The 27087-nt window shown below is 38.8% G+C and overlaps 1 protein-coding gene across 1 annotated transcript; it reads right to left on the bottom strand.

Moving 5' to 3' along the window:
• Positions 1 to 14871: 14871 nt before the first annotated feature.
• Positions 14872 to 16122, bottom strand: LOC6624026 (uncharacterized). Its single transcript, XM_070207841.1, has 3 exons — positions 16038 to 16122; positions 15855 to 15937; positions 14872 to 15632 (listed from the first exon to the last, which is right to left on the bottom strand). Exons 1-3 carry the CDS (start codon positions 16120 to 16122, stop codon positions 14961 to 14963), a joined length of 840 nt encoding a protein of 279 aa, XP_070063942.1. The 3' UTR covers positions 14872 to 14960.
• Positions 16123 to 27087: the final 10965 nt, after the last annotated feature.

The following is a 27087-nucleotide window of genomic DNA, read 5'->3' as shown; positions in this document are numbered from 1 at the left end:
ACTGCAAGCATGACCGGGAGAAATAATTTACATGGCAGCGCCTTTACGCCATTGGTCGAAACGCCTTTGATCCCGTTGTCTGAGAAGCAAGCAAGAGGAATAATGTGAGAGCGCGTAATTGTGTGCTCTTTGTTGTAAGTGTATTAGTGTGCATGCCGGCTTAAACTCTCCGCGAGCTTAATACTGCAATTTAGTCTGTGCTTATCTGTGCTGTCGATCGGTCGTGTAATCTGCGCGCATATATAAAATCGTAATTAAAGAAAGTTATGTACATAACATACTGTTCAATGTGATTAGTTTGTGCCGTGTGTGTTTGTTATCTGCTCAATCAGTTATCGCCGCTTCTTTCCACCGTTGAATTACTCGTCGCTGTGCTTTTCCATATAAAACAAATTGGCGCGCATTTTAACAAAAAGAGAAAGAGGGTAAAAGGAATGAAAAGAGAGCCTGCTCTAAAGGTAAGCGGCGTGCTTTTTGCTTAAACTAGCCAGAATGGATTTGGAAACGGTTTCCGTTTTATACACTTGCAAAGCGTACTTTAATTGTTTTAATGAAATGTGTTAAAAATGCCTGATCGGCTTCCATCCCATAAGGTACATACATATGTATATGCATATGTATAGAATTGCGTATGAACTAACAATTCGATGTTTTTTTCCCTATTCCGCTATTTTGCATATGTTTTTTTTTTTTCAAATTCAAAATAGTCTGTTTTTGCCGAAATTCTATCGATAGTTTGCTATCGCACGACTGTGCGTGGATTGTGAATGGCAAAGAGCAAGCGAATAGTGTGGCAGCGAGTTTGCTGTGTGGCAACGCTGCACGTTTGGCGCGCTTATTTGAAAACTTGAGAAATGTAAATACCTTTTAATGTAATCAAATGAATATTGTAATGTGTGATAGTAAAATAGATATTTTCCCTGCGGCTCCTTTTCTTAAAGCTTCTGTTAATTTTTTTTTTTGTAAATAACGGTCAAAAAAAGTTTGTGAAAGGCAATTTCAATTTGTATTAAAGCACAATTTTCCACACAACTTTAAAATTCGCTTAACAAATCCTTTTTGGGGCATGAAAAACTGTGAGTTGGCGCACACATTTTGAGCCGTCACGTGCTTCCTGTTAAATGTTCTAATGATGCGTATTAGACCAGACTAAGTGCCACTCATAAGTGCCGCACACGCACCTGACTTTGGTTGCCTTTGACATGAGTTTTACCCAATATGCGTTTTTTATTTCACATCTTAGTTGCTAGTGGAGCTGGGCACACGCCGTTGTCAGGGCAACCAGCTGACGCACCTGGCCGCCCCCCTGCCCCCGCACAAGGTTACACACGCCCTAAGCACAAGTCCACGTGAGCCTTGGTGTCCCTTGCCTCTGGCCCAGCACCTGCCCCTGCTCCTGCCTTGCCGCCCAACCAACGTGTCTGTCCTAAATTTGTCTGTGTCGTGGTGCGACCCAAAGTGCTTTATAGTTACTTAGACGTGATGAAGAGTGTAGGGGGCAAGTCGGCTTCGGTACATGTTTAGATGCCCAAAAGCAGGCATGTTATCTTTGCCATCCCATTTTTCGGCTATTTCTGCACAGTTTTCATTAGCCTAATACAGACCAGACCAGCACCAAGAGCTGGAACAAGTGCATAAATCAGCTTTCGTATGTTTCTTATGTTCAAAACTTTATAATTCTCAAGTGTATCAACTGCTGAAATAGGCCAAAAGCCGCAGTTTGTTGCGGATTGCTTCACAATTGGCATTAATTTAAGCGTATTTCTCTACGCTTGCATTGGGTTACATTGATTTGTCTTGAAATGTGCAAACGCCTGCTAGTAGGAAACATCTTCGAGCCCAAATATATCTCAACCACATCAGACGGCTATATAATATAGCTCTACTAGAAGAATCAGTTGAAAACTGACTTTTTTGTACTACATACTTTTCTGTTTTTAAGAAAACAAAGCGGAATAATATATCTCTTATATGAAGAATCTTTCGATTAGAGAGCATTTCCCACGTCTTAGCCACCTGTCTGGAAGGGTATTGAGCCCTTCTATCCTATTTTTTGTATAGTTTTGGATTAAGCTAATGTGCGCTCATTTGAAGCGAATTAACAAGTTTTTGGGCAACTGCAAACGAGGCCTTGCTGCCCCCTGTTGGTCACATAACCAAGGGCTTAACTTTGGAGCGGCTGCTGTGCAGCCAGAAAAAAAAATGGTAAAAGGTAACAGACAGAGCTGACTGTGGCCTGTGCAAGCTGAGCCGCTTTACGGGGAAAACGATTCGACTCGACTCTGTGTAAACCGAAGCTGAAGCTGGCTTTGAAGTTCGTTCTGCTCGTTATTGGTTAATTATTAGGCTTCCAGCATGGGCCAAGTCAATGGGCCCATAATGTTGCCTTTCCGGAGCCTGGCCATAAAGGCGAACGCACAATTAGGTGAATTTTGTATTCAACATTTTTGTACAATGCACGCTTCGGCTTACATAATTGCTCAAAAATCTTGTTAACTGGCTGACAAGAAATTACAAAAAAAAAAAAAATAAAACAAAACAAAAAATTGATGAAAAATTGACTTGATTTTCGAAGAAAATTTCGCAGGCTTTTCGTTCAGTAAATTTTCAGCATGTGGCCAGGTGCATACACACAAAACTAATAAGATTTTTCATTCATTCACACACACACACACACACACACTCACTCACACAAACACACACTCACACACACAACAAGCACAACCATTTTTCATTTCGACACATTTTTAGCTAGATTCAAAGCCAGGCTATATGTTATAAAATGGCATGAAGCCTGGCCACAAAATTGTGTAATTTGAGGTAGATTTAGGCCATGTACTTGCACATCAAAAACAACAACAAAAACACATCCTAGTGGCTGTTAGTTTGGGCCAATTTGTGTGCCAGTTATTGGCCAACAGAATAAAAAAAACATTGCTTTTGGCTGCTGTTTTTTTGTTTTTTTTTGCGCTCGTTTCTCGCTTTAATTAAGTTTACATGTTTGTTGACATTCGCCAGATACAACAAGTTTATGTTGTGATAATCATTCTAACGAGCAAACAGAAAACATGGTCGCTGGTTCGAATCCATGCCGTTGATCTGGCCTACCCTAATTCCTGAAACATATTCCTTAAAAGTTTTTTCTTCATGGTTTGGCCTCTAGATTAATTCTGCATTTAAATCTGAGAACATATTTTTTGGTCGAAATTCATGTAAATTATTACCCTCTGAAATCCATATAGACATGGGTCAAAATGTCCCAGCCCCATAACTCGGTCAAAAATCAACCGATTTTCACGAGGTTTAGTTTTTTCTTCATGGTTTGGCCTCTAGATTAATTTTGCATTTAAATGTGAGAACATATTTTTTGGTCGAAATTCATGTAAATTATTACCCTCTTAAATCCTATGCAGACATGGGTCAAAATGTCCCAGCCGCATAACTCGGTCAAAAATCAACCGATTTTCACGAGGTTTAGTTTTTTCTTCATGGTTTGGCCTCTAGATTAATTTAAATCTGAGAACATATTTTTAGGTCGAAATTCACGTAAATTATTACCCTCTGAAATCCATATAGACATGGGTGGAAATGTCCCAGCTCCATAACTCGGTCAAAAATCAACCGATTTTCACGAGGTTTAGGTTTTTCTTCATGGTTTGGTCTCTAGATTAATTTTGCATTTAAATCTGAGAACATATTTTTTGGTCGAAATTCATGTAAATTATTACCCTCTGAAATCCATATAGACATGGGTGGAAATGTCCCAGCCCCTTAACTCGGTCAAAAATCAACCGATTTTCACGAGGTTTAGTTTTTTCTTCATGGTTTTTCCTCTAGATTAATTTTGCATTTAAATCTGGGAACACATTTTTTGGTCAAAATTCATGTAAAATATTACCCTCTGAAATCCATATAGACATGGGTCAAAATGTCCCAGCCCCATAGCTCGGTCAAAAATCAACCGATTTTCACAAGGTTTAGTTTTTTCTTCATGGTTTGGCCTCTAGATTAATTTTGCATTTAAATCTGAGAACATATTTTTTGGTCGAAATTCATGTAAATGATTACCCTCTAAAATCCTATGCAGACATGGGTCAAAATGTCTCAGCCCCATAACTCGGTCAAAAATCAACCGATTTTCACGAGGTTTAGTTTTTTTCTTCATGGTTTGGTCTCTAGATTAATTTTGCATTTAAAACTGAGAACATATTTTTTGGTCGAAATTCATGTAAATTATTACCCTCTGAAATCCATATAGACATGGGTCAAAATGTCCCAGCCCCATAACTCGGTCAAAAATCAACCGATTTTCACAAGGTTTAGTTGTTTCTTCATGGTTTGGCCTCTAGATTAATTCTGCATTTAAATCTGAGAACATATTTTTTGGTCGAAATTCATGTAAATTATTACCCTCTGAAATCTTATGCAGACATGGGTCAAAATGTCTCAGCCCCATAACTCGGTCAAAAATCAACCGATTTTCACGAGGTTTAGTTTTTTCTTCATGGTTTGGTCTCTAGATTAATTTTGCATTTAAAACTGAGAACATATTTTTTGGTCGAAATTCATGTAAATTATTACCCTCTAAAATCCATATAGACATGGGTCAAAATGTCCCAGCCCCATAACTCGGTCAAAAATCAACCGATTTTCACAAGGTTTAGTTGTTTCTTCATGGTTTGGCCTCTAGATTAATTCTGCATTTAAATCTGAGAACATATTTTTTGGTCGAAATTCATGTAAATTATTACCCTCTGAAATCCATATAGACATGGGTCAAAATGTCCCAGCCCCATAACTCGGTCAAAAATCAACCGATTTTCACAAGGTTTAGTTGTTTCTTCATGGTTTGGCCTCTAGATTAATTCTGCATTTAAATCTGAGAACATATTTTTTGGTCGAAATTCATGTAAATTATTACCCTCTGAAATCCATATAGACATGGGTGGAAATGTCCCAGCCCCATAACTCGGTCAAAAATCAACCGATTTTCACGAGGTTTAGTTTTTTCTTCATGGTTTGGTCTCTAGATTAATTTTGCATTTAAAACTGAGAACATATTTTTTGGTCGAAATTCATGTAAATTATTACCCTCTGAAATCCATATAGACATGGGTCAAAATGTCCCAGCCCCATAGCTCGGTCAAAAATCAACCGATTTTCACAAGGTTTAGTTTTTTCTTCATGGTTTGGCCTCTAGATTAATTTTGCATTTAAATCTGAGAACATATTTTTTGGTCGAAATTCATGTAAATGATTACCCTCTAAAATCCTATGCAGACATGGGTCAAAATGTCTCAGCCCCATAACTCGGTCAAAAATCAACCGATTTTCACGAGGTTTAGTTTTTTCTTCATGGTTTGGTCTCTAGATTAATTTTGCATTTAAAACTGAGAACATATTTTTTGGTCGAAATTCATGTAAATTATTACCCTCTGAAATCCATATAGACATGGGTCAAAATGTCCCAGCCCCATAACTCGGTCAAAAATCAACCGATTTTCACAAGGTTTAGTTGTTTCTTCATGGTTTGGCCTCTAGATTAATTCTGCATTTAAATCTGAGAACATATTTTTTGGTCGAAATTCATGTAAATTATTACCCTCTGAAATCTTATGCAGACATGGGTCAAAATGTCTCAGCCCCATAACTCGGTCAAAAATCAACCGATTTTCACGAGGTTTAGTTTTTTCTTCATGGTTTGGTCTCTAGATTAATTTTGCATTTAAAACTGAGAACATATTTTTTGGTCGAAATTCATGTAAATTATTACCCTCTAAAATCCATATAGACATGGGTCAAAATGTCCCAGCCCCATAACTCGGTCAAAAATCAACCGATTTTCACAAGGTTTAGTTGTTTCTTCATGGTTTGGCCTCTAGATTAATTCTGCATTTAAATCTGAGAACATATTTTTTGGTCGAAATTCATGTAAATTATTACCCTCTGAAATCCATATAGACATGGGTCAAAATGTCCCAGCCCCATAACTCGGTCAAAAATCAACCGATTTTCACAAGGTTTAGTTGTTTCTTCATGGTTTGGCCTCTAGATTAATTCTGCATTTAAATCTGAGAACATATTTTTTGGTCGAAATTCATGTAAATTATTACCCTCTGAAATCCATATAGACATGGGTGGAAATGTCCCAGCCCCATAACTCGGTCAAAAATCAACCGATTTTCACGAGGTTTAGTTTTTTCTTCATGGTTTGGCCTCTAGATTAATTTTGCATTTAAATGTGAGAACATATTTTTTGGTCGAAATTCATGTAAATTATTACCCTCTTAAATCCATATAGATATGGGTCAAAATGACCCAGCCCCATAACTCGTTCAAAAATCAACCGATTTTCACGAGGTTTAGTTTTTTCTTCATGGTTTGGCCTCTAGATTAATTCTGCATTTAAATCTGGGAACACATATATTGGTCGAAATTCATGTAAATTAATACCCTCTGAAATCCTATGCAGACATGGGTCAAAATGTCTCAGCCCCATAACTCGGTCAAAAATCAACCGATTTTCACGAGGTTTAGTTTTTTCTTCATGGTTTGGTCTCTAGATTAATTTTGCATTTAAATCTGAGAAAATATTTTTTGGTCGAAATTCATGTAAATTATTACCCTCTGAAATCCTATGCAGACATGGGTCAAAATGTCCCAGCCGCATAACTCGGTCAAAAATCAACCGATTTTCACGAGGTTTAGTTTTTTCTTCATGGTTTGGCCTCTAGATTAATTTAAATCTGAGAACATATTTTTAGGTCGAAATTCACGTAAATTATTACCCTCTGAAATCCATATAGACATGGGTGGAAATGTCCCAGCTCCATAACTCGGTCAAAAATCAACCGATTTTCACGAGGTTTAGGTTTTTCTTCATGGTTTGGTCTCTAGATTAATTTTGCATTTAAATCTGAGAACATATTTTTTGGTCGAAATTCATGTAAATTATTACCCTCTGAAATCCATATAGACATGGGTGGAAATGTCCCAGCCCCTTAACTCGGTCAAAAATCAACCGATTTTCACGAGGTTTAGTTTTTTCTTCATGGTTTTTCCTCTAGATTAATTTTGCATTTAAATCTGGGAACACATTTTTTGGTCAAAATTCATGTAAAATATTACCCTCTGATATCCATATAGATGTGGGTCAAAATGTCCCAGCCCCATAACTCGGTCAAAAATCAACCGATTTTCACGAGGTTTAGTTTTTTCTTCATGGTTTGGCCTCTAGATTAATTCTGCATTTAAATCTGAGAACATATTTTTTGGTCGAAATTCATGTAAATTATTACCCTCTGAAATCCATATAGACATGGGTCAAAATGTCCCAGCCCCATAACTCGGTCAAAAATCAACCGATTTTCACGAGGTTTAGTTTTTTCTTCATGGTTAGGCCTCTAGATTAATTTTGCATTTAAAACTGAGAACATATTTTTTGGTCGAAATTCATGTAAATTATTACCCTCTGAAATCCATATAGACATGGGTCAAAATGTCCCAGCCCCATAGCTCGGTCAAAAATCAACCGATTTTCACAAGGTTTAGTTTTTTCTTCATGGTTTGGCCTCTAGATTAATTTTGCATTTAAATCTGAGAACATATTTTTTGGTCGAAATTCATGTAAATGATTACCCTCTAAAATCCTATGCAGACATGGGTCAAAATGTCTCAGCCCCATAACTCGGTCAAAAATCAACCGATTTTCACGAGGTTTAGTTTTTTCTTCATGGTTTGGCCTCTAGATTAATTCTGCATTTAAATCTGAGAACATATTTTTTGGTCGAAATTCATGTAAATTATTACCCTCTGAAATCCATATAGACATGGGTGGAAATGTCCCAGCCCCATAACTCGGTCAAAAATCAACCGATTTTCACGAGGTTTAGTTTTTTCTTCATGGTTTGGTCTCTAGATTAATTTTGCATTTCAATCTGGGAACACATTTTTTGGTCAAAATTCACGTAAAATATTACCCTCTGATATCCATATAGATGTGGGTCAAAATGTCTCAGCCCCATAGCTCGGTCAAAAATCAACCGATTTTCACAAGGTTTAGTTTTTTCTTCATGGTTAGGCCTCTAGATTAATTCTGCATTTAAATCTGAGAACATATTTTTTGGTCGAAATTCACGTAAATTATTACCCTCTGAAATCCATATAGACATGGGTGGAAATGTCCCAGCCCCATAACTCGGTCAAAAATCAACCGATTTTCACGAGGTTTAGTTTTTTCTTCATGGTTTGGCCTCTAGATTAATTCTGCATTTAAATCTGAGAACATATTTTTTGGTCGAAATTCACGTAAATTATTACCCTCTGAAATCCATATAGACATGGGTGGAAATGTCCCAGCCCCATAACTCGGTCAAAAATCAACCGATTTTCACGAGGTTTAGTTTTTTCTTCATGGTTTGGCCTCTAGATTAATTCTGCATTTAAATCTGAGAACATATTTTTTGGTCGAAATTCATGTAAATTATTACCCTCTGAAATCCATATAGACATGGGTGGAAATGTCCCAGCCCCATAACTCGGTCAAAAATCAACCGATTTTCACGAGGTTTAGTTTTTTCTTCATGGTTAGGCCTCTAGATTAATTCTGCATTTAAATCTGAGAACATATTTTTTGGTCGAAATTCATGTAAATTATTACCCTCTGAAATCCATATAGACATGGGTGGAAATGTCCCAGCCCCATAACTCGGTCAAAAATCAACCGATTTTCACGAGGTTTAGTTTTTTCTTCATGGTTTGGTCTCTAGATTAATTTTGCATTTAAAACTGAGAACATATTTTTTGGTCGAAATTCATGTAAATTATTACCCTCTGAAATCCATATAGACATGGGTCAAAATGTCCCAGCCCCATAGCTCGGTCAAAAATCAACCGATTTTCACAAGGTTTAGTTTTTTCTTCATGGTTTGGCCTCTAGATTAATTTTGCATTTAAATCTGAGAACATATTTTTTGGTCGAAATTCATGTAAATGATTACCCTCTAAAATCCTATGCAGACATGGGTCAAAATGTCTCAGCCCCATAACTCGGTCAAAAATCAACCGATTTTCACGAGGTTTAGTTTTTTCTTCATGGTTTGGTCTCTAGATTAATTTTGCATTTAAAACTGAGAACATATTTTTTGGTCGAAATTCATGTAAATTATTACCCTCTGAAATCCATATAGACATGGGTCAAAATGTCCCAGCCCCATAACTCGGTCAAAAATCAACCGATTTTCACAAGGTTTAGTTGTTTCTTCATGGTTTGGCCTCTAGATTAATTCTGCATTTAAATCTGAGAACATATTTTTTGGTCGAAATTCATGTAAATTATTACCCTCTGAAATCTTATGCAGACATGGGTCAAAATGTCTCAGCCCCATAACTCGGTCAAAAATTAACCGATTTTCACGAGGTTTCGTTTTTTCTTCATGGTTTGGCCTCTAGATTAATTTTGCATTTAAATCTGAGAACATATTTTTTGGTCGAAATTCATGTAAATGATTACCCTCTGAAATCCTATGCAGACATGGGTCAAAATGTCTCAGCCCCATAACTCGGTCAAAAATCAACCGATTTTCACGAGGTTTAGTTTTTTCTTCATGGTTTGGTCTCTAGATTAATTTTGCATTTAAAACTGAGAACATATTTTTTGGTCGAAATTCATGTAAATTATTACCCTCTGAAATCCATATAGACATGGGTCAAAATGTCCCAGCCCCATAACTCGGTCAAAAATCAACCGATTTTCACAAGGTTTAGTTGTTTCTTCATGGTTTGGCCTCTAGATTAATTCTGCATTTAAATCTGAGAACATATTTTTTGGTCGAAATTCATGTAAATGATTACCCTCTGAAATCTTATACAGACATGGGTCAAAATGTCTCAGCCCCATAACTCGGTCAAAAATTAACCGATTTTCACGAGGTTTCGTTTTTTCTTCATGGTTTGGCCTCTAGATTAATTTTGCATTTAAATCTGAGAACATATTTTTTGGTCGAAATTCATGTAAATTATTACCCTCTGAAATCCATATAGACATGGGTGGAAATGTCCCAGCCCCATAACTCGGTCAAAAATCAACCGATTTTCACGAGGTTTAGTTTTTTCTTCATGGTTTGGCCTCTAGATTAATTTTGCATTTAAATCTGAGAACATATTTTTTGGTCGAAATTCATGTAAATTATTACCCTCTGAAATCCATGTAGACATGGGTGGAAATGTCCCAGCCCCAAAACTCGGTCAAAAATCAACCGATTTTCACGAGGTTTAGTTTTTTCTTCATGGTTTGGCCTCTAGATTAATTCTGCATTTAAATCTGAGAACATATTTTTTGGTCGAAATTCATGTAAATTATTACCCTCTGAAATCTTATGCAGACATGGGTCAAAATGTCTCAGCCCCATAACTCGGTCAAAAATTAACCGATTTTCACGAGGTTTCGTTTTTTCTTCATGGTTTGGCCTCTAGATTAATTTTGCATTTAAATCTGAGAACATAGTTTTTGGTCGAAATTCATGTAAATTATTACCCTCTGAAATCCATATGGACATGGGTGGAAATGTCCCAGCCCCATAACTCGGTCAAAAATCAACCGATTTTCACAAGTTTAGTTTTTTCTTCATGGTTTGGCCTCTAGATTAATTCTGCATTTAAATCTGAGAACATATTTTTTGGTCGAAATTCATGTAAATTATTACCCTCTGAAATCCATATAGACATGGGTGGAAATGTCCCAGCCCCATAACTCGGTCAAAAATCAACCGATTTTCACAAGGTTTAGTTGTTTCTTCATGGTTTGGCCTCTAGATTAATTTTGCATTTAAATCTGAGAACATATTTTTTGGTCGAAATTCATGTAAATTATTACCCTCTGAAATCCATATGGACATGGGTCAAAATGTCCCAGCCCCATAACTCGGTCAAAAATCAACCGATTTTCACGAGGTTTAGTTTTTTCTTCATGGTTTGGCCTCTAGATTAATTCTGCATTTAAATCTGAGAACATATTTTTTGGTCGAAATTCATGTAAATTATTACCCTCTGAAATCTTATGCAGACATGGGTCAAAATGTCCCAGCCACATAACTCGGTCAAAAATCATCCGATTTTCACGAGGTTTCGTTTTTTCTTTATGGCTTGGCCTCTAGATTCATTTTGCATTTAAATCTGGGAACTTATTTTTTGGTCGAAATTTGTTTGTCAACCAATTTTTTTTGTATTGGATTCTATTTAAATCAATGGCATTTGCAGCATTTTATGTCTAGCCCCACATGATCCTTGCACTCTGTCATAATTGAACATTTAAAGCTGCTTAATGTTGATATTTTGTGCACCAAAATGGAAAGTAAACTTGCCGTGGGAGGGATAAACTTTTATGTCTTTTTTTGTTTGCTTTTTTTTTTTTGTATATTTGGCTGTTATTTTTAGCGCACAATTAGCAGGCAGTCAGAAGAGAATTCCTGCCAAATCCAGCACATGCGGCCATGCATTGAGAGTTGCAAAGAACTCGGATGCATGCCACTGATTAAAGGACAGCAGCCATCAAAGGCGACGCTCAAGTGTCTCGTAAACGCATTTTGAAGCACAAAGCTTGTACGAGCCATATACTATATGGCTTATAGAGCTCTAAAGCCACCTCAAGTGGCAGCACATAAAGAGAAACACACAAATGAAAAAAGTTCATTTGGCTTGGCCTGGACGAATGCTGAGATACCCTTTCGAAAGCATATCGATTCAAGTATAAGACAATTTGGTTTTAGTTTTAGTAGGAGGGAGCGCGAATGAGAAAGAAAGAGAGAGAAAGACAGAGTCGAGAGAGACAGAGAGAGAGAGAAAGAAAGAGTGGAGAAGCAAGAGAGAGAGAGAGAGAGAAAGAGGATGATACAGAATGAGAAAGATATAGTCAGCGACTTTCCTTACGACTATTTCTTTGTTATTTTTTTTTGATTCGATTAAATTGTTGGAATGCTTGCTCGATAACAATCGATAAACAAGCAGCAAGATATATCGAAAACAACGTTGCCAGTGAGAATTCCGTTATCAGAACAAAATAATAACTTGAAAGTGCCTTAAAATTACAGGCACACTTTCTCCAAAGCTGTCTATCTTGTCTGCTGTCTAGTTTCATTTTTAATCTAACAGTTAAACATGTGATAAAAGTTATTGATAAGTGACGAGAGTTATACGGCTTTTTCCGACATATGTACCTCACACAGCACATGAAAATCTTCTGAAGCCAGTTTGACTAAGATAGCTTCTTAGAGAGTCGAGTTGAAATAGAACCCAGACGGATTAATGGGCATGATTTAAGAACTTCGCTTTGTCTTCTTTTCTCAAGCAAAAGTTGATTACAAAAAGTTCATAATTTCCCTTTGTTAGGGTATACAAATACGAGCTGTAAGCATGCGAGGAATAACGAGCACATGTACACCCACACACTCATACAACCACAAACACACACACACACACACACACACAAACAAGCGCATGCAGTAATTTTTGCTCATTTTAAAGACTGCATAAGCATGTGTGTGTGCGTGTGTGTGTGTGTGTGTGTGCGCGCTGCTCGTATTTGTGACAGGCAGCGGCTGTTATGCAGAAATTAAATTCATAAATATGCAAAAGTTTAATAACATTTCAGACAGAGCTGTCAAAGAAAGCCAAACGTTGAATTTTCCCAAAAACTTTGGTAAATGAATACTCAATCGCATGCCTTTTGTATTACAGTTACAATTTTCTTTATTATAAATCCTTGAATTTTATCAGTTGTCGATTTAAAAAAAAAAACACGCGAATTTAACACCGAAACGAAACTTGAATATTTGGCTGTAATATTGTACGTTTTTTTCCACTCTTTGACAAAGTGTTAACGATAAATGAATTTCGTTAAGTGAAAATTTGTCAATTTGAGGCATAAACAAAGTTATTTTATTTAAAGCTGGCCTCGAACCAGAACCAGAGTTCATGTACCAGTTTATGAACTGAGCAAGTCTTTGCTCAAATATTTGTTTTGGGTTTGTTGTAATTAATTTGTGGAAATTGCAAAATATCATATGTTGACATTTCGTTGTGCAAATATGTTATTAAATTCTATTTTTATATGACAGTCACTAACACACACAGATAAGCATATTGTGGTCCCTTTAGCAAATGTCCTTCCGGCTAGTGCTGAAATGTTTGACTGTTGCTTTGATTTCAGCTGTTGTTGTCTGACATTTTGCGATATACGCAATTTAATATGCAATAAGCGGGCTGTCAGAGACACTCGCCGACCGCAAACCCAGTTACTCGCAGTTAGCCCCAAAATAATTTACTCTTTATGTCTGATTCGCTTTTGTCGTTTATCGCTTAGTTGGACACAAATAACACGGCTTTTATTACACACAAATTGTGCGATACGCATTTTGGATTGAAAAAATTTGTCTGCCCATCTGCGCCTTTAATTGAGTTGCTCGCTTTGATTCGCACTTTGGAGCAAATTTAATTTAATTTCATGCAATTGATTTAATAATTGAAAATTGCTTCACTGCGTGGAAAAACTGCGAAAAAATGCGAAAAAAAAAACTGTTAAGCTTGCCATTATCTGCAATTGCTTGCCGATTTATCCTGGCCGCAGCTGCAGCAGCAGAAGCAGAGGCGGCAGCAGAAGCAGAGGCAGCAGCAATAAGCCAAAGTAATTTATCTTGAGTGTGCACTTAATGTTTCATGTTGTTGTTGTTGTTGTTGTTGTTGCTGTTGCTGCTGTTGCTGCTGTTGAGTCGAATTATCGCGCAAGTGCATTAATTAAGCCTTAAAGGTCGCCTTGGCAACGCATTGCCACGAATAGCCAGTAAGTCGACAGGCAAATACATGCCCCAATACATACACACACACACACACACACACACACACACACACACACACACACACACACACACACACACACAGACAAATAAATACATAAATATATCAAAGAACAGCAAATGCTCGCCATGATTTTCATATCGAATTGTGCTGCAGATTTTCGCATAGAAAATCGTACATAATTTGCGCTAATTGGTGCTGTATTAAAGAACCTTTTTATCGACACTAATTTCCCCAGCTCTTTGCCTCGTGGGCATGACGCAAAACTCCAACTAATCAACAAGTGGGCGGGGCACTCTGCGCATTAAACAAGACGGCGCAGAGGGCACGTTGCGTATACGCAACGTGTGCACGCCATAGAAATGCTTTAGTTGTGTATGCTTGGTATAGAAAGGGGTTAACATAAAAGCCAAAACCACTCGCTGCGCTGCGTGTATCATAAATAAATTATGTTTGATAATGGCAGCAACATATACGCATAAATAATTTTGTGTGGGAGTCTCTTGATAGCGCTTGATTTTAGGTTTTCACTGCAGCGATTTTAGTTTATGATATCCAGTCATTTTTGACAGAGTAATACAGAAAAGGGTTGTTGAAGGCTACATTAGAGTTAATTTTAAGCTTTTTTAAACTCCATCTTACGTTTATATTTTATGCCTCAAAATTTGAAACAAGAAAGTATGTATATATTTAGCACACCAAAGATTTGATACCTTTTTACAGTTTTGTTAGATCGAATCTTTCTATAGAGCTATATAATATTGTAGTGTAATCTTGAAAGATTTCGCTCATATATAGAAAAATACCTAAATGGTAGGCTTGGTCTACAGATCTTGATAAAAAAGAGTTATGCATGCAAAAACTGTATGATATAGGGATCCGATCCAGCCGGTTCCGAAAAATGTACTCCTTAGAGCATAGGCTCTGTAGAGACAGACGGGAAAGTCAAAAGATGCCAGATATAGTTTATCTGGTATCTTCAGCTTCTCTCATAGCTTTTAACACAAGTTAATTAGTGCAATAAAAGATTCGCTTTATTCAAAGAAAAACATTAACAAGAACTCGAAAACAAAATGAAAATCAAATGAAAAATTTGCGTTCAAGAAGAATATCTAAAATCTGTAACGGCGAATGGCGCGATATTGATAGCCATCCTTGGTGAGGATAGAGCTCTCGCCATTGGCAGGTCCATCGGCGACGACATCGTCGCCCAGCGGGGGCAAATACGCCTGGGCTGATTCCTTCAGCTCGGCGGGCATCTCCACAGGCTGCTTGTAGTGATAGCCATCGTCGCGCAGCTCAGCTGTGGGCACATCCGCCACACGCACATCGGGCAGCTCCTCGGCTGGTGGAGCTTCGGTTTCCGGCACGGGCGCCTCGGTGCTGGCCACCGGCTCCTCAGCAGGCGGCAGATAATCGCGTGCCACCTTTGGCTCCGCAGCGGAGACAATCTCCTCGGTGTCATCGGCCAAGACTGCAGCTGGAGTTGGCGCAGCCTCTGTTGGCGGCAGATACCTGTTGCTTGGCGGCGGCAAATACTGTGGAGCCAGTGGCAAATGGGACACATCGCGACGATTGCGATGACGCAGTTTCAGGCGGCGCACGGTGCGATACTCGTAGCCCTGCTCGTCGGCGGCATCAGCCGGCACAGGCAGATATTCCATTGCCGGCGGCACATAATCCACGGCAGCGGCATCCACCAGCTCGGAGGTGCCCTGAGGTGCGGCCAAGGCGGCGCTGGCCACGGCGGACAGGGTAAGCACACTGCTGAGCGAGAAGAGTTTCTGCGAAAGGTAAACCAAGAAGAGCGGAAACAAATGAAAATGTTAAAAGGGTTACAAGTAATCCTATATGCCTGTCGTCAATTCGTTTTTCTAACCATTTTTTTTTTTTCGTTTTCCTTCACGGATTTGGGTTAACGGCGTCTGGCAATTAAAAGTTGCTCGGGCTGTTTGAAGGCTTTGCTCTAGCGAACCGCCGAATTTATAGCAAAAACTTTGACGCACTTCAGCGTTAGCCTTTGCCTCAGCTTCGGTCAGCTCCAGTTGCAGCCTCCAGCTTCGGTTCAGCTGAGTTCGCTTCGCTTCAACTTAATTAAAAATCTTCAAATATATTTTTTTTTGTTATTTTGAAAAAAGCGTCTTTTGACACTCTTTGTTATTGTTGCTTTGGGTGCTTTCGAGTGCCACTTGAGTCTCTGCGCTGCGTGGTCAGGTCTTCAGCTTGAGCTTCATCTTCAACTCCAAAGTCTCCAGGTCGCTTTAAATCTTCCATTTGTGCTTCGGCCTTTACTTTAGTTTTATTTTTTAATGCCTGCAATGTCAAGTGGCACATGTCGTTGCGCTTGACCTTTCTAGTCGCTGATACGCTGAAATCAAGCGTGTCTAGGGTATATTAGCTGCGTGCCACACCTATTTAAGTCTCTGACTATAAGATCTTTTTTATTTGGGTATCTAATGTAGACTTTTGGCAATGGACTCTTAGTATTTGGTTGAGGTAGAGTATACCGCAGTCGTTGCTTTATTTGTGCCTACTTCTTATTTTGGCTAATAGTTTCAGGTAGTTCTATGAAACAGAGCAGCTCCCAGTCGCTGCTACTTTGAGATATATTTCTTATATTTTTTATTGCCCTGTGTAATATGAATTGCTTAGTGCAAATAGAGTACCTCGCGGACGCTACAACTCTTAAGCATGCCACTCAAGTTGAAGTTAAGACTTTGCAGAAATAGAAAAGAAATGTGGCTATAAATGCAAATTAACAGAGCATTTAACAGTCGGGCTTGTTTTGTGCAAGTCAGCCTTAAGTAGTTCAGCTTTTTTGAGGTGTTAATTTACTGTCAGTTGAAGTACTGCGGAAGTACTACGCTTATTTATAGGCCTCGCATTTGGGGCTATTGCCTCAAGAGCTTTATGAAACTGAAGTAGGCCGCCCCCTCCCACCTCCTCTCCTACTTCCTCTCGCCCTGCCAGCAGCTGGCTCATTTGTAATGTAAACAAATTATAATATTTTAAATATGCATTGCAAATTTGTTTGCTGTCGTGTCCCGTTTGCCCGGGCAGCTATCAAAATGCAATCAGAGACTTGTTGCGGAAATTATTTATTGATTAAAATATATCATGACAGGCGCTTGCCCAAAAAAAGGCTGTTGCCGACTGGCTGTTGGCGAAATCTGAATTTAAATTCCAGCCAAAACTCATTAAATAATCATAAATATAATTAAACCCAAACACAGATACGCACACACGCACACACGCACACACGCACACTCATACATATTTATTTTTATAAATTACAATTTGCATGCAAAAAATTAAAAAAAAAAAATGTAGCGAACTATGGATATTTCACAGCTTGTTGCGGCTTTTATTGAATTGTTAATGAACTGATTGAACAATTGTGTGGCATATGGACTGTGGGCTGTGGGCGTGGCAACTGCAATTTGTCTTTTTTTTTTTTTTAATTTTTTAATGCGAATGCATGCAAATGAGCTGTCAACGCACTGGGAAAGTGAAAAGCTGAACAAAATCCCGGCCAGCTTAATAAAAATATACAGATCTATAAACTTCTTAAAAGACTCCCAAACAGCTTTGCCTGCTTCCACGTAGTTGGCGAGTAAATCATTCCCGTTTAAGGGGCGGCAATAACTTTTCATTCGCCTAAAAGTCGGCTACAGCATTTTCATTTTTTTTGCGACTTGTTGCTGCCAATGTTGTAGAGCACATTTTTGCTCATTTCATTTGCCGGTTTTGCCTAAAAGGCACACATCTGCAAAATTTTATGTGCCCAGGTTTGCGTGTGCTTGATTGTGTGTGAGAGGAGAGCCTGGTGGGGGCGGGCATAATTTATATGCCTAGATACACACAAAAAACAAGCGGCAAAGCTTAACACTAGGAATGAACGACAAGACAAATGCCTTTGAATTGTATTAAATACTTATATGTCCCTTTCATTCACTTTTTGAGTTGACTATTGCAGGATATATATTTATTTAAGCACTTATTAATCGATTTGGAAAGATACCCTAAGACTCTAGCTGTGGTATTCTTCTACTTTAAATTAAGTTTCTTCTTCGACTCCTCTTATTGTTTTTTCCCTTTTTATTTCTATGCGACTTTATTTCCTTTCTACTGCTTCTTTCTCTGCGTCTTTCTTCTGGAGCTATTCACTTTATATTGTCATTTTCTAATTTTTCCGCATTTCCTTCTAATCTCTCTGCTACAGCATTATTTGACTTGTTTTTATACTTATCCAACTTCTTCTTTTACTTCTACGCTTCTTCTACTTCATCTTTCGTTTTTCTACTCTTTACTTCTATACTTCTTTACCTTTTCTTATATTTCCTTTCAACTCCTCTGCGTCTTCTTTCTCTACTTCGGCTCGTCTTTTCTTTATTCTTTCTTTTTTGTATTGATTTCTCTTTTTCTGCTATTTTACTTTACATGAACTTCTTGTTCCTGTTCTTCTTCTAATCATAATCCTTCTACACCTTCAATTTTTCACTCTTATTTTGGTCTCCTCTCCTTTTACATCTATTTCTATTTTCTAATTTTTGACCATGAAATTTTTCTTCTACTTCGACGTCTTCTGAAGTTAGCTGTGATCTTTGTCAGTTTCTATTTCCTCTTCTTCTGTCTGTAACAGCTCAACTTTTCAATACTCTTTGCTGCCCACTTTTCTTTCCTACAGGGTATAGCGACAACAACAAGAATAAGCGAATCTGTTGTGCTATAAATTGTATGTGCCTCATTGATTTTTGTGCGGCTCTTGACTTGTGATTTTATTTAAAAGCGATTTTTATGTCTATTTTTCTTGGCAATTTCCCCCTCTCACTCGCCCTCTCTCTCTCTGTTGAGGTTCAATTTACATGTGCCACAGTTTGTGGCATACAACTGACTGCTTTTGTGTAGTTGTTGCGATAAAAGGCAACAGCTTAAAGGAGCTCCCAGCGGCTCATCGACCATTAGCCGACTGTAAAGTTAACCTGAGCTGCTGTCGCTGCCGCTGCTGTTGGAAAACTCTTTAACAAACTGAGCTGGTGCCTGGCCGCGGGCGGAGCACAAGTTGAAAATGTTTGCGCGCCAGTAGGAAAAGGGCAGCTGGCTAACAAAACAAACCCTGGGCCGTGACTGAGGCCAGGTCCTGGCACGGTTTATGCAAATGTCGATGCTTGTGTGTGTGTTCAGCACTTGTCCGAGTTGTAGATAGCAGCCGCCGGCGCCAGTCGGCTTGATGCCGCATTTATTAGGTTAAAATATTTATATATTTTAAATAGGCAGCAAAAAAGGAGCAGCAGGTCAGCAAAAAAAGGGGCTGCGTCTCGATATCGATTCGACAAATCTATTTACGAAATTTAAATTGCTTCTTTACAGCTGCTGTTAAGCGTTTACACAACATGAGAATCCTTTTTGGGCTAAACAAATTGCTGCGACAAGGACACGCATTTGCCATCAATCAATTTATTGCGCATATGCAGAGTTGACTACAGCCGTGCTCCGGCTGCTGCCTATTAATTGGACTATAAATTTAGTCAGGCCACAGAGTGACTGTCAGAGTTGACAGCTACATTTAAATGCACTGAACCGAGCTTCAAATCACATGGGTGGCATAATTAAGCTACGGCTTGTTAACACGCCTCATAAACAAGACGGACAGCTAATGTGGCAAAAGTCACTTTCCGACTGACAGAGCTATTGAAAAATTGATGAGCTGCTGGAATGGGCAATGATAATATTAGATTGACATCATAAGACATAAATCCATGAACATTTCCCGCCTTGCGGCGCTTTGAATGGCTGTCAGTAAAAATAAAAATTATATATATGGGGCAAAAAATATGATTGGCAAAGTAAAAATGTCGTTGATGCGGAAACTGTTCCGGTTCCCTCTCTCTGACACTTGCTCTTTCGTTTTCTTTTTTTTTTTGTAATTTTTCAAATAAAAGTCAAGGAATCACTAAAGAGATTTATAAAAATTGTCGTAGCTTTTGATTTATATCTGTAAGGCAGTACGAGGTGTTAGAAAAATAACTTAAAAACTCGTTCACATTCCTTATATACCCTCGTAGAGTGTATTATAATATATTTTACTGCCTGCTGAGATGCAAATGCAATAAAAACGTACTTTTACTCTTCTATGCAATTCTCATAAATTCAAGTAAGCCTTTCAGGTTTTCGTGCTTTGTTTAACAAGCTGTGGCTGACATCTAACTAAATATATCTCTGCTTAAACTCATAACTCTTTCCAGATTTTACTCTAATCCGTTTTCTATTTATGTACTTTGAGTGACAAGCTTATATATTCACATATGAATTCTCCGGGTAAGTGCACATTTACTGACTGTTGTATTTATATTTAAACAATAAATGTTATTGCAACTGAGAGTTGAGCGAAAACTGTCATTTCCAGCAATTTCATGTCAGTCGCAACGTCTATAATGCAACTCTCTGCCCAAATTCGCCCCCTCCCTCCCGTTGATGAAACATAAACACACATAAATCTGTTAAAAGCAACATTCGAATGAAAAGCGAGCTGCCAAAAATATGACCAGAAATATTTATAAACTTTAAAGAGTCGCATCGAGTCCAAGTGCCAGAAAATCGATAACAGTGCTTAAGCTTCCAAAGGGAGGGACAGGCCCACCTTGCAACACCTGCCAAATGTAGGCTCCCATCTGAACGCTCATCCCCAGGGGCTCAAGTGCTGTTGTCTATGCATATTTAAAATTCAATTTGAATTCACGCAGCCAGAAAATGCGTGTTAGTCGAAAGCAAAAAAAAAACAAGAATCGAAGCTTAGCAATTATAGCAGCAGGACACGCGGCATGGTATTGAATTTCCTGTGTATAATTACCTGTAATTTGTATGAACAATATTAACATAAGGTACTTATAAAAATCTATTTATAGTCAATGCCTCGAAAGGGGGCATGTGAGAGAGTAAACATCATGAGCTGCGTGTACAAAAGATTTGGCCTTAAGGATGGTTATCCCTTTTTGCCTTTACCTTAAATATTAGTCCAATTAGCTGCGCAGTCGGTTGTAATAATTAACTCGAAGTCTGCCAAATTCGTAGCCTGGCTTCGAGCTGCTCAACGTTGCGTATGCGCAATATTCACATTGCGGTTGACTTTGATGGCTGACTGGGGTTTATAAGGGGGGGGAGCGGGGTGGGCCGATGACTGCGGTCCAAAACAAAGTCATATTTCATTAAAAATCAGGTAATATGTAGCATATGCCAGAGGGGTGGGTGGGAGGTGGTGTCGCACCTGAGGCGCTGTTAATTTCCCCAGACACCTTGCAGCGCGTTTTTCGCCCATGTTGCAGCTTGTAAGAAGCTGCCGCAGCAAATGAAAATGGAAACAAACAAAGAATAAAACCCGAACGCTAATCAAAGGAAGTCGCAGCACAACCAGGGTCAACATGAAACAACAGCAACAACAGCAGCTGCGGGAGCAACAATAACAATTTGATTTTTGTTTGCTTGGCCGTTTCGTCAGTCGGTTTTGTTTTGTTTGCTTGTCTGTTTATTTGTTTGCCTGCGTGTCCTGTGTTGTCCTGTTTGCGCTGCGTAGCCAATTTGCCTGGCGCCGAGCGAGACTATAAACACTGCTGTGGCTATTTAATTTACATTTAAATTTCTTGTCAAGTTGCAGCTGCAGCACAAAGTTTTATTTTCTTACGTTTGCGGGTTCATTGGACAGAACACAGACAGGCTAATGACTCCATTTCAATTAGATATAATGCGGAGTGCGGCAGATATCTCAGGGGAACTCTAACGATTTATGCTTCTTAATTAGGTTTCCATTTTGAAAATCGGATTCGTTGCAGCCTGAGCCTGGGCTGAGCGGCGAGGCAAGCATCAAATTCGTCTCGAATTTCAGTTTTATTTCATCTTCAATTACTTTTAATTATTCGCCATTTGTTTTCGTTTTTATACCCTGTAGCTGAAAAGTTTTTTTTCAAATGCGTAATGTGTTTTTTAAGTGTATAAATTTTCATAAGTTCACAGAAGGAGCTGGGTCGATTTGGCCATGATTCGGTACTATATTTTTACGTTTTGGGAAGTTCTTCTTAAAATTGTCGCTTATGTATGTTTATATTTTATTATAATATATTTATTATATTTATATTTTATTTCTATGCTTTATTACACTTGCTGGGAGGTGTAGGGTATTTCGTAGTCCGGCACCTGTAACTACGATACTTTTTTGTGCTGTCGTGTGGCAACTTTTTAATACTTAATATGAAATAATTGTTCCACTACAGCTACAGCAATGTGAAGGCAACAACAAAAGCGGTGTCGCTTAAATGAGTTTCGTGTAGCGTTGACTCGAATTCAATTTGAGAAGGACACCGAGTACAAACACACAGGATATTCGGCGAACACTCTTGAGAATCGAAGGACGCGCGACTCCTGTTTATTTGTTTGTCTATTGGTGTGTGTTTGTTGTTACAGTTGTTAGTAGCCAAATGGCTTTCAATTAAAATTGTATTCAAGCAGCAGTTGTCGATTTAATTAGTTTGCAAACTGACGTATGCTTATAAATAGCTGCCTACAGGGTGTTCACTTATAAACAGGGCATGCTCGTTTTGCAGTGTGGCTTCAATTACAATCGGATTACGTTTTAAAGTTATTTTTATTTCTTTTCTGATTAGGGTGCTCTCAGCCAGAGTACTGGGTGCCGGCTGGTTGGTCACAGGGTGTTTTACTTACTGCTGTACTTACTGCTTGTTGTGTTTCTCTGTTTTGATAAATGCCTGGCTACAGCCTGGTTAAAGGACATGCAAAAAGGACGAGCACAGCAGCTGCACAGGGTGCTTCAGCCTGACTAGCATAGTTCAATGGCACACCTTTTGACTATTCTGCTTAATCGTAAAGCTTTTATTAAAAGATAGAACTCCGTATACACACAGTGTGTGTTGACTGTACACAGGGTGCTTCAAATGAAAAACTATACAAACAACGACCACAGGGTTGCACTTATTAAGATCAATTGTACGGTATATCTGCAACAGGGTGCATGCTTACAGCATACAGGGCGCTTCAGCTTAAAAACTATACAAATTACGACTACAGGGTGACTCAGGATGCATCCTTTTACTGACAACAATTCAAATTGTATTATTTAAACCTATTAAATTCAATTGTAGGGCATATCAGTAACAATGTGCCTGCTGACTGCACTCAGGGCGCTTCAGTCCTGCCACAGCTTCCTGATGTCCCATTTTTCAACCTTCAGCTATTTTTGTGCTCGTTTCTAGCTGTTTAATTAACTTTTGCCACACTCAAACAAAACAATACAATAAATACTTGTATACTATAGATAAATGGCCATTGGCTGGCAATTGTCTTCTAGTTGCCGTTGCCGTTGCCGTTGCCCTTGTGTTCTGTTATGTCCTGTTCCTGTTCACAATCCCGCCAGGACTCATGTTTGAGTCCAATTTCAGTTCCAGTTCTTTGTGCTTGTTGTTCGCCTCGCTGCGCATTAAATTGAGCTTAATTGGAAATTACAATCCAAGTGCCATTGTTGTTATTATATAGCAGCAAAAGCGCAATCACACACGCACACAGAACGCGCACACACACACACATGCACAAAACACAATACACACATACACGCTGAGCGTACTTACATATGCATTACATAAACTGATTCTGTTGAACGCGGCTGCCTCTCATGTTAATATAATTAGTTTTGGTGTAAAATTATAAACGTCAACCGTTAGCATTAACACACAGTACACACTCAAATACACACATACACACACACATACACACATGTATGCACGCACATTCGACCCTCAGCATAGGTTTAGCAGCTTAAAGGAGTAAAATGAGCAAGTTTTGTGGCCAAGCGCTCACACATACATAATCACATACACACAATACAAACACACGCTCATAGCATATTCACGCATACACACACACACACACACACACACACACACACACTCGCACACATCGAGTCCTTTGCCCGCCTGCCTGTTGAATCAATCCCCGCGGTTTTTGGGCACGATCGCCCCCGCAACCTCTTCCGCCTGCTGTCAGCTCGTGCCAATAGGGTAGCAAAGCCGCAGGCTATATCCGTTCAATATTTGTACAATTTCCTCTATTTGCAAAACACAAAATTTTGCTGACGGCCACCGTCAAACCACCTACCCCTACCCCTTGCCACACCACCCTTTAAGCCCAGCTGCTGATTATGAAAAATTAACATGTGTCGCTCAGTTTTGGGCTAGAACGGATATTTTATGCCCTTGTAGAGGGTGATACTATTTTATCGGGCAATGTGTGCAAGGAGACGTCTTGAGACCTTTAGCTTATATTTATATTTATCTATGAAGCCCTATCAAATCGGTGAACTATATGAAATGGCATCTATAGAAGCATTCGATCGATAAGAAGCCGCAACAAGGGTATTTAATCTTCGTTGTGTCAAAGTTGGTCAAAGTTCTTTTTTGATTATTTGTCGCTGAAAATAATGCTTAAATAACTGTAAAGTTATTAAAATGACAGCGTAGATGTATTGTGTGCGTGTGTATGTGTGTCGCTTTTTAATTATTCCGTAAGTAAATTACGTATACGCCGCATATCACAGCGCAGCTAATGCGCCCAATTTCGAAGCTCAACTAAAGTTGCGACGTTGTCGTAAATATTGTGGGCCATGCCACCCTGTATGCACAGGGTGCCACAAAGTCTGCGAGCCGTAACACCTGCGCATTTTCACGCCGCTTTACGCCAAAAATTTTCCTAATTCTCTCAAGATGTTTTTTGTCTTGACGAGCGCCCAAAAGTGCATTCAACTGTGCGTGAAAATTGTGCCTGGGCGCCAACAACAATGCCCGAGGTGAGCTCGAGTTGGCGCCGAGTTGGAGTGCTACGGGCAACAGTAGCGCGTCCCAAAGAGTTTGTGGGAGACTTTTGAAGTTGCCACAAAATTGTGTTAACTTTTAAGCAAGTCACTTGATTATTAAGTCACCCCGCGCCAGGAATGTCGCCCAGTCGCTCCACTGCTTCGCTCATTTGTCTTCCACGCCCACTGACCTTGGCTTGATTTGGGCTTACCTACTGTTCGGTCTTACGGTCAACGCGTTGAAAGTTGTCGACAGCGTTTAGCGCGTAATTGAGACAATTAAATTGACTTTGACAATGGACGAAGGCTTCCCAGAAAGGGAAACGCGGCAAATCAGCAGCAACTGAAATATAATAAATAATCTCCAGCGCGGATAGCTTCAGTCCCTTTTCATGCTCTGCTTGCAAAGTTAATAGAAGTCCATTTGTTTCGTATATTCATCTACAATTCTGGGTTGCAAACTGGAATCGAACAGGTTCGTGCTCGAACATACCCTTAACGAATAGTTTTGGTTTTAAGCCAAACTTTGAATCAAATTAGTTAATCAAAAAGAAGTTTCTTAGGTAATTCATTTGGGGACATGGTTCGATTCGTCATGGATCGGCCATGATATCCCAATTATTAAGGAGAAACCTTTCGTGCTTTCTTCTACTTCGAACAGAGTATTTTAGCATCGGTTGCAACCATTTGCAATGTTTGCTCTCCGTTTTTTTTGGGAGTTGGGTTTACGCAAAGCGAAAGCCTTCAAGTTGTAATTAAATTTTGGTAGCGTGCTTTGACTTGGCTTTTGCCAGTTGCGCAAATTGCTTTGCCTAAGCTCAGAATGCGGCACACGCACATGTGTGTGTGTGTGTGTGTGTGGGCTGCAGCTGTTGCTGCCACATATTGCACGTTGCCTGTTGCATAACTGAACACAAGTGCTTGTCGCTGCTTAATATGCATTGCATTTTCTGTCCCTTTGTGGCAGCTTAAGGATCTGCAAAGGATTGCGGAAGGGGGGTAGCAAAGCCACAGTCGAGGCGGGCGACAAGTAGCAGCTGATTTTATTATGCAGAAAGCGATACACACACACACACACACACACACATATGTGCACATGCCACAGATTTAAGCCCTGTCACAACAGTCCTGCTGCGTCTGCCCTCCGCCCTTCACCCTCTTGCCCCACGCGTAATTGGAGCGTAATGTGCTAAAGTGACAGTCACGTGAACTGCGTATAATTTGCTGCCTGTTTGTTGGCTGTTTGTGCCCCACAACTGTTGCATATTTTATGAAGTGATTACATTTGCCATTGACTAACATTTCCACACCTGCCACACCGAGCGCGTGCTGCAGGTGCCGCAATTGAACGCGGCCTGCATGTAAATAAAACTCTTTGACATCCACACAAATCATTTTGAGTTTGCACTGAAAGTTAACAGAGTTTTTGATTTGTTGCAAGAATCACTGAAATTATTACCTCAAAAGTATATAGTGCATGAACCAAGTATCTCAATAGAAATGCTTTTTCAGAACGAAATGAATTGTAGGTGCAAATCAAAGTAAATCAAATGAATCGCTTCAGATTCTGTCAAATTCAGCTTTGAACTCAACGTAGGCAATTTATTATGGAATTGGGCATTATAAATCCTTTTTTCAAGTCCGGGGGATACCCGCTAATTTATTATTGTTATAACAATAAATATCTAATTAAATATTTGGCTATTTCTATTCATTCCTGTTCCAAATATTCATACCTCTGCCACTGTGACAAATGTTAATTTTATATTTGGAATTAAAAAATATAAGTCATTGAACGATTTATTAACACGGCACAATAGTTATGAATGCCTTAAATGTTTTATCAATCAAAGGAAATGTACTGGATTAATATTAAAAGTCTCAAAACAACAGTTGTAGATTAATTTGTTATTTTTAAACACAACTTGTAACTGCTCCGGTTAATGAATTTCAGGAGTATTATAAGTCAACAATTTTATACCTTGATTGGTTTACGTTTTTTTTTTTTCAACTATAATATGCCAGTTTTTATTCGTCTGGCAACAGTTGAAAATATATGTAAATATATATATATATTTTTTCGTATGCAAATTTGTCTAGTGACTCGCATGTCCTTGTTTGCCTACAAAGTGTATGCAATGCGAACGGCGTGCGTTTTCCATATAAATGTGCATCCCCCTCCCCCCACCTTCTCTCTCCCTCTCCCTTGTTCTTTCTCCTTCTCGCTCGCTCTCTCAATTGCATATATTTGGCTTTTTTATTTTTGCTGTTGTTTGCGTGGTCACAGTTGCAATTGAGCAAACATTTTTTCGTTCAACCATCACGAAATTTATTTTAAAATTCGTTTCGATTTGGAATCGAAAGTTTCAACCTCGAAACACTCTCCA

This window comes from Drosophila virilis, chromosome 3, assembly GCF_030788295.1.
Source record: "Drosophila virilis strain 15010-1051.87 chromosome 3, Dvir_AGI_RSII-ME, whole genome shotgun sequence".
NCBI classification, from domain to species: Eukaryota; Metazoa; Arthropoda; class Insecta; order Diptera; family Drosophilidae; genus Drosophila; species Drosophila virilis.
This window is presented reverse-complemented; position numbering and strand designations above follow the sequence as displayed.

Excerpts from the sequence above, each read along its gene's own strand:
- LOC6624026 (XM_070207841.1), bottom strand. The coding sequence starts at position 16,122 with ATGGAAGATTTAAAGCGACCTGGAGACTTTGGAGTTGAAGATGAAGCT. Across the intron at positions 15,938-16,037 it reads CACGCAGCGCAGAGACTCAA|TTGAAGCGAAGCGAACTCAG; the intron begins GTGGCACTCGAA and ends TTTTTAATTAAG. Across the intron at positions 15,633-15,854 it reads AGGCAAAGGCTAACGCTGAA|AAACTCTTCTCGCTCAGCAG; the intron begins GTGCGTCAAAGT and ends TACCTTTCGCAG.